This window comes from Carassius auratus, chromosome 10 (assembly GCF_003368295.1).
Source record: "Carassius auratus strain Wakin chromosome 10, ASM336829v1, whole genome shotgun sequence".
Lineage (NCBI taxonomy): Eukaryota > Metazoa > Chordata > Actinopteri > Cypriniformes > Cyprinidae > Carassius > Carassius auratus.
Genome location: NC_039252.1, coordinates 8,327,404 through 8,342,745, shown reverse-complemented (window position 1 = coordinate 8,342,745; position 15,342 = coordinate 8,327,404). Strand labels below are relative to the sequence as shown.

General features: G+C 34.9%; 1 protein-coding gene across 2 annotated transcripts in view; it reads right to left on the bottom strand.

The window, feature by feature from the left end:
- The window catches only part of LOC113109715 (protein turtle homolog A-like), a 29,563-nt gene that overhangs the window by 7,472 nt on the left and 6,749 nt on the right, over nt 1–15,342 (bottom strand). For both annotated transcript variants that reach the window (XM_026273459.1, XM_026273458.1), the window contains exons 4-16: nt 7,269–7,418; nt 6,085–6,236; nt 5,427–5,544; nt 4,472–4,613; nt 4,238–4,383; nt 3,858–4,000; nt 3,461–3,601; nt 2,672–2,788; nt 1,891–2,041; nt 1,528–1,639; nt 981–1,168; nt 310–527; nt 91–175 (exon numbers count right to left, since the gene is read on the bottom strand). In XM_026273459.1, coding sequence (XP_026129244.1) covers nt 91–175; nt 310–527; nt 981–1,168; nt 1,528–1,639; nt 1,891–2,041; nt 2,672–2,788; nt 3,461–3,601; nt 3,858–4,000; nt 4,238–4,383; nt 4,472–4,613; nt 5,427–5,544; nt 6,085–6,236; nt 7,269–7,418 — 1,863 coding nt within the window. The remainder of the gene's footprint in view (nt 1–90; nt 176–309; nt 528–980; nt 1,169–1,527; nt 1,640–1,890; nt 2,042–2,671; nt 2,789–3,460; nt 3,602–3,857; nt 4,001–4,237; nt 4,384–4,471; nt 4,614–5,426; nt 5,545–6,084; nt 6,237–7,268; nt 7,419–15,342) is intronic.

Here is a 15,342-nt window from a genome sequence, read left to right as displayed (position 1 = left end):
TAAGTATAGCTTAGAGTAATACATTCTAACAATTTTTTAAGGAAATATTAGAGGGAGGTGATTAGAACATGAGATGTATGAAGCACTAACCGATGGTTGAGACACTGATTGATGGACTGGGCATGCTCAGCTGATCTCCATGTTGAGAGAGAAGCCTCAGTTCATACTTGCAATCCTTTAGAGAGTGATACATCGTGAGAAAAATGACAAAATAAGGATGAAAGCAAAGGAAGAAAGGGCTGCATTTATCAAATATGACAAGCTGACTGATTCGTGAAAATCTAAGATCATGTCTTTGAGAACATTTACCTTACATAACCCTGGAAGAAAGATTTGACTCTCAACTGGGCTAATGTTCTCTTTCAGATTAATCCATTCCCCTCCTTCAAGGCGTGACTGTATGACAAAACTGTCAATGTTAGGAGAATGGGACTGAGGCACTGACCACCACAGAAGAATTCCCTCTGAACTCTTATTTATTGAGAGATTTGTAGGTGGTTCCAGCTTAACCACAACAGGATGTGAATCTGTAAAATCAAATATTAAATGAGAGACTGAAATGAGCAGCTTGCTTTTATTCAATTATTCACAGTGTGTAGCATAAATACAGATGGTTTCAGATTGAAGTAGCCAGCACACAGACTAAGTGTTTTAAAGACCCAATTAAATCAAAATTTGATTTCTGTGGCTTTTAGACTATGTCTATTAGCTTTGAGGCCATCTATATGCTAGTACATTCACAGAAAATGACAGTAATGAATTAAAATTGATTAAACTGATAAGATAATCAAATTTAAATGTACATGCTTTCTCTTCTTTCAATGTACAATAGTTTGTTTAATAAAATGCCATCCTCCTAATATCCCATGTCACTTAATAGCAACAAAATGTAACAAATTATGGTTCATGGCCATGAAAACTAGGTTCATAAAACAATTTCATAGGGTCTTGAAAGTTTCTTGTGCATATCTAATGCTTACCAAGAGTTGTGATGGTGATGATCTCACTGAAGGGCCCAGTGCCAATTTTATTTTGGGCCATAACACTGAACTGGTACTCAGTAGCAGGAATAAGATTGGTGACTATCAGACTGTTCTCAGTGGAGACGTCTGGGAAGGACAACCACTCTTGCTTTTCTTCTTTCCTTTCTGCTGTCCCCTGCTTATACCTGAAAAAAGGTATTATTATTATTAATTTTTTTAATTGTTAAGACAGGCTTAAACCATCCAGTGAAAATTAGCAACATCACTACTAACACTCATTTTTTCAGTAGAATAAAATTAGCTAAAAATAGCAATGCTGCATGACAAAATATTAAAAAAAAATTCAGGTGGGTTATTTGTGCATCTTCTTGAGATTTGCATTGTGTATGCAGCTTTGTGATTCTGCTTTGCATTGTTTTGCATTTAGAGTAAATTTATTAGATAAATACTGTTCTTATTATAAAAAAATATATAATCTGACAGACTACAATTTCCAAAATACTTAAGATTTACAGAGACAAACTCTAACAAGACAGACACCAACCAGACAGTGAATTTCTGGGCATATCCTCCATCAAAGCCAGCTACCCAGGAAACATTGGCCTGGTTCATTCCTGGGATCACAGATACCGATGACACTGCATGTGGACTTGTACCTGTGAATCAGAAGGAAACAAGTTATGTGTGACATATGTCGTGTGATACATGAGGTGTGACAGCAAGTTGCAAATTCAATCTAGAGGAAGACTACTCAACTATCTCAGGAGCCACTAGACAATATTTCCTTTAGCCCCTTTAGGGCTTTTATTTAGCTAAAATTCAAGCCCAAAATGAACACAGAAGATGTCTGCTGTTACAGTAAACATCACAAGTGTGGTAGTAATGATCTAGATGCTTCAAGTCTTACCCAGCACAAGGACTGTTGTTCTGACAGATACAGTGGCTACTCGGTTGGTGGAGCTGCACTCCCATTCCCCCTGGTGGTCTTTACTGAGAGGACGCAGAAGGAGGGAGCCATTCGCTGCTACAGTGAACAGTGAGCGAGAGACTGTGCCAACCTAAGAGGAGCAGTGCCATAATAAAGCATATAATGAGATTAAACACCAATTTTAATTAAAACTTGATTTCCTGCTGTAAGGGGATGCATTATAATATTTGGAGAAAATGAAAAATATTTGTGCACAGGACTAATGCTTTTTTTTATTATTATGTTAATCAGCACAATTTTACACAATAAGCAGTTGTAAACTATTGCAGCTGAGTATTACACCTCATAACAGTACAGGAATGTTTTGGGTTAAATATGTGTTTAGCTCAGTCAACAACATCTGTGGTTTGCTGTTAACCATAGAAAATAATTTTTAATTGTCCCCTAGTTTGAAAGAACAAACATAAAACATGTATGGTAAGACACTTTCAATGGAAGTCTATGGAGTATTTAAAACAGTCAAGTCAAGTCACCTTTATTTATATAGTGCTTTAAACAAAAAAGATTGCGGCAAAGCAACTGAACAGTACAGTGTCCTAAAACGGTAAAATAAAATTATATTATATGGTATTTTTTTAATAGAATTATTGTTAGTTATAACCAAACCATGTTGTTTGTGATACAAAATATGGTAGAATACCATCACTTTGACAAATGAACCAAGAATTTAAATGTAAAGGCACAATATAATGACTTTTACCTTTTTCCAGCTGACTTTTGGAGCCGGATTACCATCCATCTGACATGGAATAACAAGCATGCCCCCAACATCCTGTCTGTACTCCTTACGAGGTGACACTTTCAATGATGGAGGATCCTAAAAGATGAAAACACTTATATTATGGCTTGAAAATTCACATTAACCATAACTAATTGTATTTCCTTCACATTCCATCACTTCTTCCCCACAACATTCCATCACGAATATCTGTTATATATGGCAGCTGTTTCTGCCACTGAATAAAAATAAAAAAGTAACTTTTTGTCTTACAATTCTGACTTTTTATATGTTTATATCTCACAAGTCTGACTTTATAACCCAGAATTGTGAACTTTAATTTTTAAGAAAAAAGCCAGTCTTGTTTGCCTTCAGAACTGGACTTTTTTTCAATTTGCAATTGATCTCACAACTGTGAGAAAAAAGTCAGAATTTCGAGTTTGTATCTCACAATTTATTTCTTGTAAATTTAAATTTAAGACTTTATTTCTTGCAATCGGGAGTTTTAATCATGCTTTTCTAAGAAAAAGTCAGATTTGTGAGTTTGTATCTCATATTTGTGAGAAAAAAAAGAACAACGAAATTTTGAGATGAAAAATCTGAATTACCTTTTTTTTAATTCTGTGGCAAAAATGGTCTTCCATAGTTATAAACATTTGTAATTTTACATATTTTATTATCTTTATCGCTATTTTTACATATTTTTACAAATAATTATTTACAGAAAACAAAAGAAAAAAAATGAAATGGCAACACTCTGTAAAGTCCCACCTGTAGTAAAACGGTGGTGGGCTCAGACTGTCCCATTGTCCCGAAGCTATTGTAGGGAGTACACGTGTATACACCTGCAGCATCATCATTAGCTGTCGCTATGATTATAGAGCCTTCTGAAGTCAGTGTCCATCCAGGATACTGTTGAAAGAAATTCACAGTTATTCTGAGTGTTTTCTGAAATAATGCTCTTTGGAAAGATGTGAGGTTGCGTCATCAAGAGAGGGGTATAAGTGTAAGCACAACATGGTGTCACCGAATTAAAATCAATATGTCAAGCATTAGTAGCAAAGAAAAAGCACTCAGGAAAGCACTTAGAAGTAGCAGTGTACAAACTGTGCGTATGAAATGTTAAAAAAGTTTTTTGAATGGATAGTGAGAAAAGTAAGTTACCCACCATGCCTAAATCGAGTGGTTGGTCGTCTTTGATCCAGTCGACATGTGATAATGGTGGTTCAGCTCTGACAGGACACGCTATGATGCCCCTCATGCCAGTGGGGAGGAAGGTCAAGGAGGGCATCTTCATCACCTGTGCTGGGTCTGTGAAAGAAGATATTGATTATTTTATTTTTTTATGCTTATTATAGCTTCATTTATATGATGTATATGTATATATATATATATATATATGTATATATCTCATGTATATACAAATTTGAAAATAAATGTGGTTGAAACTAGTGTTGTTTCTTGTTTATCTCGGAGTAGTGTGTGAAATTTATACCAGTGTAGGAAAAGGCAAATTCAATATTTCCATTTTGCAGTATTGACTCTTACGCTGCACAGTGAGGGTGGCTGAGGCAGACGGGGAGACGGGAAGTCCATTAGTGGGCATGCAGGTGTAGTTCCCAGAATCATCTGGAGTCAAACGCGATATGAGAAGTGTACCGTCCACTATGATCTTAACACGAGACTTCAGAGATCTAAATCAAACACACAGGAAAACTGCATAAGCTACATGTTCCCTGTAAATAATACGGTGGAGGTTCACAGTTTTAGAAGAGAACTCACTCAATGTGATAAATATCTTCTCCTTGTCTCTGCCACACATAGGTCATGTTGGGTGGATCAGCTTCAGCCTGGCACTTCAAATTGGCATCCTGGGACATGTTGAGCACAGTGTCCGTTGGAGGAATTATGATCACTGGAGGGCCTATTGTTAAAAAAAAAAATTCCATAATGCAGAAATATGAATAATACGTTTCACTTGCTTTTCCTTGTAAATAAAAATAAATAAATAAATAAATAAATAGCAAATTCTTTAGAATGAAATAATAAAATGGAAATAATATACTTTAAAAAGAATACACATGTGCAAAGTAAATATAGTGTTTTCAGAAACTTAAATGCATTTTATTTACAATTAAATAGAAATGTATTCCATTTAACTTTAAATTAAAAACAATTATTTAAACTTTTGAGGATTTTTTTTGACACCCAGGACTTACATGCATCTTTATATGTAATTTCATTATTACTCTATTGTCTTTGAAATGTGGTTAAAGTACTAGAAAATTAAGTGTGCTTAAAAGTAATGTCATAGACACCACCACTAGGTGGCGCCATTCAATCAGAAAAGTTTCTAATTTTCATGTAGAATATTATGGCATGAGCCAGGGGTTTCAAAACCATTTCAACTAGTGTGAAAATTGTCCCCCTTCCATTTTTTAGGGGGCAATAACCATATTTTAAGACAAAAAACAGAAAGCATCTGCCAAAGTTAAAAGCAAGTCGATCCAATACATGTGCAATCTGCATCAGTAATTCTAAAATAGCTTGCATTCACATACTTTACTTACAAATTAGTTATGAATAATAGACATTATACCATCTAATAAATATTCAAGAGCAAGACTGATAAGGTTTATAATGGTCTCCTCAATACCTCTCAAATCATTTCAATTACCTAACCTCAGCAATACAGATAATCATCCTAAATGAGGAGAAAACATCAGTACCGACTTACCAATGACTTTGAGCTTTGTGAGGTGAGTCACATTTCCTTCAGTGTTGGAGGCTTGACACTGATACTTGCCTGATGTCTCTCTGCTTACAGCATGGAAAGATAAACTTCCATCCATGATCTATAGGATCCAAATGAGAGATATGAAGTGTGTGAAAAGAGAGTGGAGGATAAATGTATTCTAGATCTGAATCCTCAATTGCATTGGTGAATCTGATGAAGCCAATTCATGTCTGTTAGCTTGTCTACGACAGACTTCGTACTTCCGCTCAATTTCAGTTCGCTTCTGTACTCTGTCTACAAAGCAAAGCGAAGTAGCAGAGTTAGGTTATACCAGACTTACATGTCTGTTAGCTTTAAGGTCAAAGTGATTACAGCCCCAAAGTTGACAAAACAAACTTCTTCCTTTTCCAGGAAAATGGATTAAAATTGCTTATTATTAATATTGTTTGGAGGGGTGTATACATATTTTGTCCACTCAAATGCTCTCCAAAATGAGCACTTGCAAGTACTAAATCAGTATTTTTCCAGCTGTGTGGTGAACTAAATGTTATTGTCTGTTTAAAAAAGGACAAGCACTTTGATATGTCCCACCCAACTTTACGTGGGAAATATATCTACACAGGGAAGATAATAATTTTTTAAATAACTAACAGCCCACCTTTACTTTGCTTTGAGGATTTATAGGTCGCCCATGTTTAGACCAGGTTATTGTAGGCCGGGGATTTCCCTGAGCTGCACACTTCAGGGTTACTGATCGCCCTGCAAACACTTCAACTCCAGGAGGGGAGGTCTCCGTAAACACAGGAGGCGCTAGACACAGGAGGAAGCAAAGAAAACTCAAATCATGATCTCAAATAAACTGAATAGATCATTTACAATCTAAAGAGCAGTTCATCAGCGAGTTATTCTTCATCTTGGAGAGTTACTGACAAAAAGACATTAGGTTTTGAATTACATACTCTAGTTAAACATTGTAAATATAAATCTACACTACTGTTTAACAGTTTTAGATCTGTAAGATTTTTTTATGATTTTGAAAAAAGTTTTAGAGAAATATACACTGCCATTCAAAATATTATTTTCTAACAATATACGTCTTTACTATCACTTTTTATCAATTCAGTTACACATCCTTTCTGAATAAAAGTATTTCTCTCAAAGTTTCCAAAAAATATTAAGCAGCACAACTGTTCCCAACACTGATAATAAATCAGCAAAACAGAATGATGTCTGAAGGATCACGTGACACTTTCATCAGTTATGGCTGATGAAAATTCAGATTTTCATAACACAAATAAATTACATTTTAAAGTATATTAAAATACAAAACCATTATTTTAAATTGCACTGTATATACCTTGTCATGAGTAGCGTACTGCATTGAATGCTTAAGTTGTTTTATTTACTTTACTTTAGTGAAAGCCACAGTGGAGTCCAGCCACGCTTGCAAGATGCTCTTTCTGCTTGGCGTCCTGTGGCTCAAAGAACTGACGAGTTGAAAACTGAACCTAATATCAGCACAGACCTCAAGTGGCTTCTGTAATCTGGCCAACAATGAGTCTGAGTGTCAGAAAATGGCCTAAAGGTGTGGCCGACAGAGACAGAGCGTACTCTTGAACAGGTGCATGAGGTAACAGGTGCATGTATTCATTCATTGTTCACTGCATGTTTGAATGGAGTCCTGTTTGAGTTGGAGACTGTGGGATGAGTATAATGGCATTGTCTCACTGATCTTACATAAAGAGAATTGCTGTTATGGTTCTAATTCAGACTACAGGTAAAATTGGATATCTTTTCTTTCTATAAATAATTCAGGTCTCCTCGTTGGATGGTGAGTCTCACCTGTAACGGAGAGTAGAGTCCAGCTCCCGCTGCTGCCAGTATCATCTGTGGTTTTGTCTAGCGGGAGGATTCGGCACTCATACCAGCCTTCGTCCTCCGGGAGAAGCCCCCTCATCTGCAGGGATGTTCCCCTGATGAGTGACACTCGACCTGGACACGATCAGAAGAGGGGAAGGGTCACAAATAACAAACATGAACAAAACTCACAAGAAGTGCATATTGCAGATGAATTTTCTAATATTGATTTAAAATCCACATGAGCACTCATGGGTTTGTACAAAAAAACGCATATCTGTTGCAGACTGCATATTTTTCAATGATCATATATATACTTTATTTGCATAATTCAACAAGCTACAAGAAAACAAGTTCATATAAACATGTAAATATGAAGTGCGTACATTGATAAATGTATTTTTTGAGTATTATTAGTATTTTTCTATATTAGTATTATTATTACTATATTAGTTTTATTTTTATATTATTATGCGCAAATGTAACTTAAGTTAACAATTTTAATCTCAATTTGTGAGTTTATACAAAACAAATGCAAAGTGTATATATGCTGCAGATATAAATGATTAAATTGTAATTAATTGTAACATGCTTCACACTTAAAAACATTTAATTATATTTAAAATATTACGGTATTGTTTTAGAAGTATATTTAAATTCTTTTGCTTTTAGTTTTAATCTTTTTTTCATACATAATGTCCATTTAAATTCAGTTTAAATGTTAATTAAAAAGTAATAATTAGAACAATTAAAATACATTGAGTTTGTATAAATGAAATATGTTTAAGTCAGACTTTTTCAGAACATTTTTAAATCAATAATGCAACAAAATATACTTGAATTTTTCATTTAAATATAAATTAATATAAATTCTAAAATACAAATTGTATATTTAAGTGTCATGCTGTACATTTCAGAGTCCATTATACTATTTAGTTTAGTTGGAGAAGGCACAGATAGATCTTTTTATCTCTCAGTTGCCAGGTGACTGCACCCCTGTAGCGACGGTGTTTGCTGACTCACCCCTCCCTCCTCTTTCGTCTCTCTCTCCCTGTCTTTATCTCTCTTTCATTCAGTGAAAAAAGCTTTTCAAAGACTCGCTTGTTTCTCAGACTCTCGAGTCATTTAAAGAGACCAGCGGTCAAAATCTCCACCACAGAAGCCACATCAAAGATCAAATGAACTCAAAACTGAAAATCCATCATCTGCAAACACGTGTGCGGTCGAAGCATGGAGTATAGCTATGATGTGTTTATGAAAATAGGCGGTGACAGTAATCATTAACCAAGCTCCCAAGAGGAGTGACTGTGGAAACAGAGCTCAGGCTGCGATAACAGCTGAGAGCATCACGGTCCATCCGCCCCTGTTTATTTTAAGCACATGAAAGCTGGAGGTCACGGAAATAGGGACACGGACACCATCATCCCTGGGGATTTGGGCTATACAACCTGTTCCTGTCCAGCCCAGACACCCAGGGCACAATCCAGCACTAAAATGTTGCCATGGTCACTCCTGCCAGTGGTTTGGATTTGAATTTAGTTGCCGTGGTGACAGGGATTAAAATCAGTTCGGGGCGGGGTTTACGAGGGATTTAAACTCTCAAGTTACTGGACACTCCTGGAAAAAAGCTGAAGAGAAAGTAATCTGTTTAGATTTGAAATGTCAGACCTGCTATAGTAAGAGGGAAATCACTGAGATCTCTCTAGTGTTTCTCCAAAAGATCAGTGAGATTAAATGAGAGCAAACTGAGACTTCTGTTCAATCTTCTGCTTCACAGATCTGTCTCCAGAAATAGGTTCCTTCTAATTATTATAAGTTACAATAAACACAACCTCTGCATTAAAACCACTCCTTTTCATGGTAAAACATGTACTTGATTTTTAAAAGTTAAAGGGTTACTTTACCCAATAATTACAATTCTGTCATTAATTACTCTCCCTTGTGTTGTTCCAAACCTGTAAGACCTTTATTAAGATGTTTTTGATGAAATCTGAGAGCTCTCTGACCCTGCATAGACAGCAAAGGTACTACCATCATCAAAGCACAGAAACTTGGTATGGACATATAATTTTATGAAGTTATATGATAATACATGTATCTGCAAAGAAAACAATGATGATGACTTTTTCAACAAGTCTTCTCCACATTACCCTGACCCCATTTCGGAGAGTACCACATCGCATGTTGTGATGAACAGTGATTACATGCAGACCAAAGGAGAAACATCTAGACCAATGTGATGCAAATCAAATGTAGAGAACTTAATTTCAGATCTGTGAAATAAAAACTCAGCAATAAAACTGCCCTTTGGGTATATTTTATGAGGAAAAACATAAGTAAATGAACCTTAGACATGAAAGTTAATGCCCATTTATGAATAACTAACCATCTATAGTTATTCTAATACATTAAAGCACAAAAAGCAACTTCTGTCTGTCTCCACCTGTTTCTAGTGCAGCAAAGATTTATCTAAAGTCTTCACACGCAAGTACAAACTCACTTGTTTATGACTGACTAACCATTTCCCACAGCAGCTGACAAACAAACGCTCATTCTGTTGCTTAGTCGACGGCGAATCAAATCTCCGGGGAAACTGTTATTAGACTCCTTAACATATGAAGTAACATGTGCTGTCATTTGTATCAACTTACTTCATCGTGTTATACCAGGTTTTTGCAAGAAGAATTACAATTATTTCAAGTGTTTTACAGCTGTTCAATCATGTTTTAAAACAAACTTAGGAATATTTAGAAAGAATGCCTTCAGTATAGTATAACACAGTTATAACACTTTTAAACTAATTATTATGACTATTATAAATCAAAGAGTAGATGAGCTCATGAAGGAAATACAAGAAAGTAGAACAGTTGAAATAAAATTACCTTGAAGAAACACATAGAATAGGAAAGATGTAAAATGGGAATTCTAAGAAGCAGTGCTGGAGAGAGCAAAATACCTCAAAGGCACAAACATATACTTGAAAGAGAGAGAGAGAGAGAGAGAGAGAGGAGAGATAGCTTATATTTGTTATGATAAATTAAACACACATCCACAATATAAATTAATCGGGGGTGACAGGGATTAAAAAATAGGGTTTTGACTAGAGGAAATCGGATGAAATTAAGTAAAATTTTCAATTAAGCAAAAAAAAAAAAAAAAAATCGTATATAAATATATGCGTGTGTTTGTGTGTCTGACAGTATTAATCAAGTTACCTAGGAAAGGATTAAAATGAGCTCATATGAATATGTGTAGCTTTAGGAATAAACTTTCCGAAATAACTGATGTTTTGATTACAACTAATATTTATGTTTCAGCAGTAACAGAAACACATGTTGATCAATCTCAATGATCAACAATCTCAGATGATGTAGTAAATATAAATGGTTATAATATTTACAGGAAAGAAAGAAATAGATATGGTGGAAGGGTTGCCATATATATTAAAAATCATATTCCAGCAAAGATAAGACGAGATTTAATGCCTGTAGATATAGGGGCTTTGTGGTTACAACAAGTACCGTTACCATTTGTCAAAACATTGTTTGTTGGTTGCTGCTATAGACCACCATGTGCAAACAGTTGTTATTTAAGTGGATTGTGTGATATGATTGATCATGTGTGTGATACTGGAAATGAAACCACAATTAAATTTGTCTGTTAAGAGTGTGCCTGTTGAACAGGTAGAGGAAATCAGACTTCTTGGAGTTACGCTAGACAGTATACTGAAGTTGTCAAAACAGATAGAATATATGGAAATAGTTATGGGAAGAGGTCTATCAGTTATTAAGAGATGTGCAAAGTTTTTACCACAGTATTGCATCCCTTACAAGTAACGGAAGTTACATAATCAGATTACTTTTTTCAAGTAACTAGTAAATTAACGCATTACTTTTTAATTTACAAGAAAATATCTGAGTTTCTTTTTTACTTTGACTTCCCATTTATTGACTGATAAATCTCCTCTCCCCATATTTGGAGAAATTGGAAGTACAGAGGCGTTGTGTGTGCTGTGTGAACATGATGTAGTTCTAGACTAAATGTGAATGTGCATTATTCATCCCACTCAAAAAAAAAAAGTATTCATCACAATGAATTAAAACAAATACAAACTCAGAAAATGATGGAAACCTGCAATAACTGAATATGTTAAATGACACAAATTTATCTAATCCACTGATCTATAATATAGAACCGGATTCCTCAAGACGTCATGAAAGTGAAGCCGCCGCGCCGCCATATTGTTAATTCCTAGTGTGCGAAAACGTTCTATTGAATTAATCGGAAACTGTATGATTTTAATGAGAAAACATCACCTAACAAGTCAGCGTTTATTAATATAAAGTATCTCTGTACATTATTACAATGCAAACACCCTAGGCTTGTAAACGGTTATTTTTTTAAATTTGGGGATTTTCTCCTACTTATTAAAAAGATACGTTCATTACAGTAGCGAACATCATGAACATGATAAACATCAGACGGACATGACCTCAAAATATAAAAACAAACGACAAAGTGCTCATTCTGAAATCGGAATTTATTCAGAGAAATAACTGAATAAATAAAGCTTTATATTCAAGATAGTAAGTTAAGCTTTTCATTTCACTATAGAGCAATATTAACAACATTATTGTATTATGCACTGTAATGTATTGAAATCCATTACATGTTTATTAATAAGTAAAATGATGTTAAATATTTCATGGCACAGTGTAGAGTAAATTGTTGATTTTTATGTTCTGAATGAATTTTGGGTTTGTATGAATAGGTTTTATTTAAGAATGGCCACTAATTTGAAAGTGGCTATAATGATCCAAATTATCGAATATATAGTTACACTCAAGTGATCACATCCACCTGTTCCTGTTCAAAAAGGTTGGTTCAAAGTTTGAAGGTTTGCTAGTTGAAGGTTATATTCAATTTAAGTCTTTGACTTAAGGCTATGAAACCTGGAGCCTAAATCCTATCCGCTGCCTTGTATCCAGAGACATTGTGTCACGTCTTGGCGTAGTTTCCAAGGTAGAGACTCTCCAGTTTCATCTCAGGAAAGGGAGGATTGGGTTTCACACCATAGTCATTAGCTGTATTCTTTTATTGTGTTTCAAGACACTGTTATCTTTTGAAATTTGAATCACCGCGATGGGCTACTGGGAAGGTGCTTGGTTTGATCGGACCAATGGCCTTTCAAGATAGCATGCTGCTAGTTAGAAAGAGTTTTGACTCAATTGAGTTTTTGAATGCTGATAGATGAGGGGGATGGGGGTAATTTGGAACAGAGAGCATCAGTAAAAAGTCCACTGATGGTCACACTTTTCACTGCAATCTATAGATCGCTACTACTTCACTACCAATGTTGCAAACTAGATTCTATTTAGGTAAGATATATATACACCATCACAAACCCTAAATGTGCCTGACTTTGTGGCATATAACAACTGTGACATATCACTATGAGCTCCAGAGTGGACACATGAGACACTATTTAGCCTAAGGTGACGAAATTCACACCAAGCTCACCCTTCACCTCTTCCCATGCTGCACCTGCCCCCCTCACTGCACAAAAAGTCCCAGGTTCAGACCTTTTGTTTCTCTTCTTTGTTTCTCATCACGTAAAACGACAGTTGTGACGCCCTCTAACCTTTATTGGGTTGTTGGTTTACGTGAGGCCATTCATTCCTTCTTTCAGTTCACAAGGAAGGAATGTGAATAAAATCAATATTTATTGGTGTTCAGTCTCGGAAACCACTGAAAATGCTACTGCAAAATGCTAGCACAAGCTAAAAGATGTGAATCCACTATTAACCAAAGATTTATGAACAGACTCTAGCACAAATAAATAGACATTATTTGTCGCACAAGTAAACAAATTTGTGCATAAACCATTATTTGTTGAATTAGTTAAAAAAAAAAAAAAAAAAAGAATTTGGTGGGTAATCCATTGCTTGCAACAAATTAACAAATAAACAATTGTTTAGTGCAAGACTCAATTAATTTGTTCATAAACTGTTGCTTGTTAAATTAATCAATTTTGCTTACATTATCATTTGTTTGTCCAAGAAAACAAACTTGTTTATAAACCACTGTGAATACACTTACCTATTGCATGTCGTGCAAGAACTGAAATTGGCTTATTAAGCATAGCAAATTCACATAAAAATGTTGTTTGTTGTTTATATTAACCGTTGCATATTTCAGAGGCAAACAAATTAAATTGTTTATTTTTGAACAAAAAAAATGCATGATTTGTGTATGATCTGTTGCTTGTCGCACAAGTAAATAAATGAGCTTACAAAGCATTGTGAAAATTCACTTAAAAAATATTGCCTGATGTAGATGTAAAGTTTGTGCGTGTAGTGTTGTGTTGCTCAAGTAAACAGATTCACCAAACTTTTCTTTCATGTACAAGTAAATAAATTAGCTTAAAAAGCCATCTAGATTCACTTAAAAATGTACTGCAAATTCATTTAAAAAACATTGCTTGTTGCAAATTTGCAAACAAATTTGTGTATTGCAAGTAAACAAATTCACTTATTAACTGTTGCTTGGTCATAAGTAAAGAAATTTGTATATTAAATTTTACTTGTAAACAAATTCGTACTTCTTTACACATTGCCACATAGACCATTGTTTGGTGCATGAGAAAATTAATTTGGCAATGAACCATGCTATAAGTTAACTTAACCAGTTATTGCTGATGGGTTCAGTAGGTTTGCATTCCATCACCCAGGCAACATCGTGATGAACAGGCGCAGTGCTGTCTTTGAGAATTAGTTTAATTGCGTAAAGACGCACTGTGCTCACGCATAAACTGCAGGGCTGAATCTGTCGTCCGCTCACTGCCTGGAAGGTGAGGCTCATCCATGCACAGAAAATTAGCAGTGCAACCAAGATAGCCTGTTTCTTTCTGAATTAGAGCCATTGCATTTTTTTAAATATGGGGAGGGAGTATCTTAAACCTATTGAAAGGCTATATTCCCCATAGACACTCTTTGTATTCCAGCTCCCAAAGACACAATAGGGACTTCAGCAGAGAGAGGGGGAGAAACTAGCAAGTCCCACAAGCACACAAAAGAGCAGAGTTTCTGTAAGCTGAGACAAGCTATGACCGAAATGGCACTCAGGAGAACGAATTACGAAAGAGGTGAGAGATACTGCATTGTCCATAGTTGGATGTGGTTTACAACATGGCAGTCCACACTTACAATGTAACTTCCATTTAAATTTACATTTAGTTAATCTGCAGACGTTTATCATACTTGACGATATACACAGTCCATACTTGGCAAGCTTTTCGAGAAAGCCCTATACCTGTCCCAACTGTCCTAACAGTGTAGGCGTTTAAATCCAAGACCAAAATGTAAATAAAATCTGTTGAAATAGTTTTCAGTTCATTGTAATAAAATTGAGCTGCAAATACTAACCAATTTCAATTAACAAAAAGCTGTATCCACATTTTGAGGTCAACCCTGTTACTGCATGATTTTTTTCAATAATACAAAAAAGAAGAAGAAAAAAACGTGTGGCATGAAAAATACCCCAAAAATAACATTATTTGAACTACTTTTACAGCAGGATGGGAAAACAAATACATGATCTCTTTCAATATCCTCAATATTCTCTGCATTTGTCAAGGTCAATTTAAAAAATAAATAATTAGGGATAAAAAAATGAGTAAGAATGAAATAATAATCATGTATTTTTCTTTAATTTATGGTACAAATAAATTAAGCAAATACAGCAAATCACAATCTAATCCAAAATTAGACATCCTTGACTGAGCAACAGCTTAATTTAGGCTTAATTTGCAACCCTGCTATTTATTATCAATTCATAATTTTTATTCAAATTTGTTTCATTTATTTATTTTTAATTTCATTTTAATACATCTGGTAACCCTTTATTTTAAGGACCAATTCTCACTACTGTCCAGTATTTAAAGTAAAGTCTGTCCTGTCTTCTTTTGTCCGGAATTATGACTGTTACCCTGTGTGTTAGACCCTCTTCATATTTGTGGATTACAACTAGAAGAATTTGTTTATGATTTCATAGTGCCTTC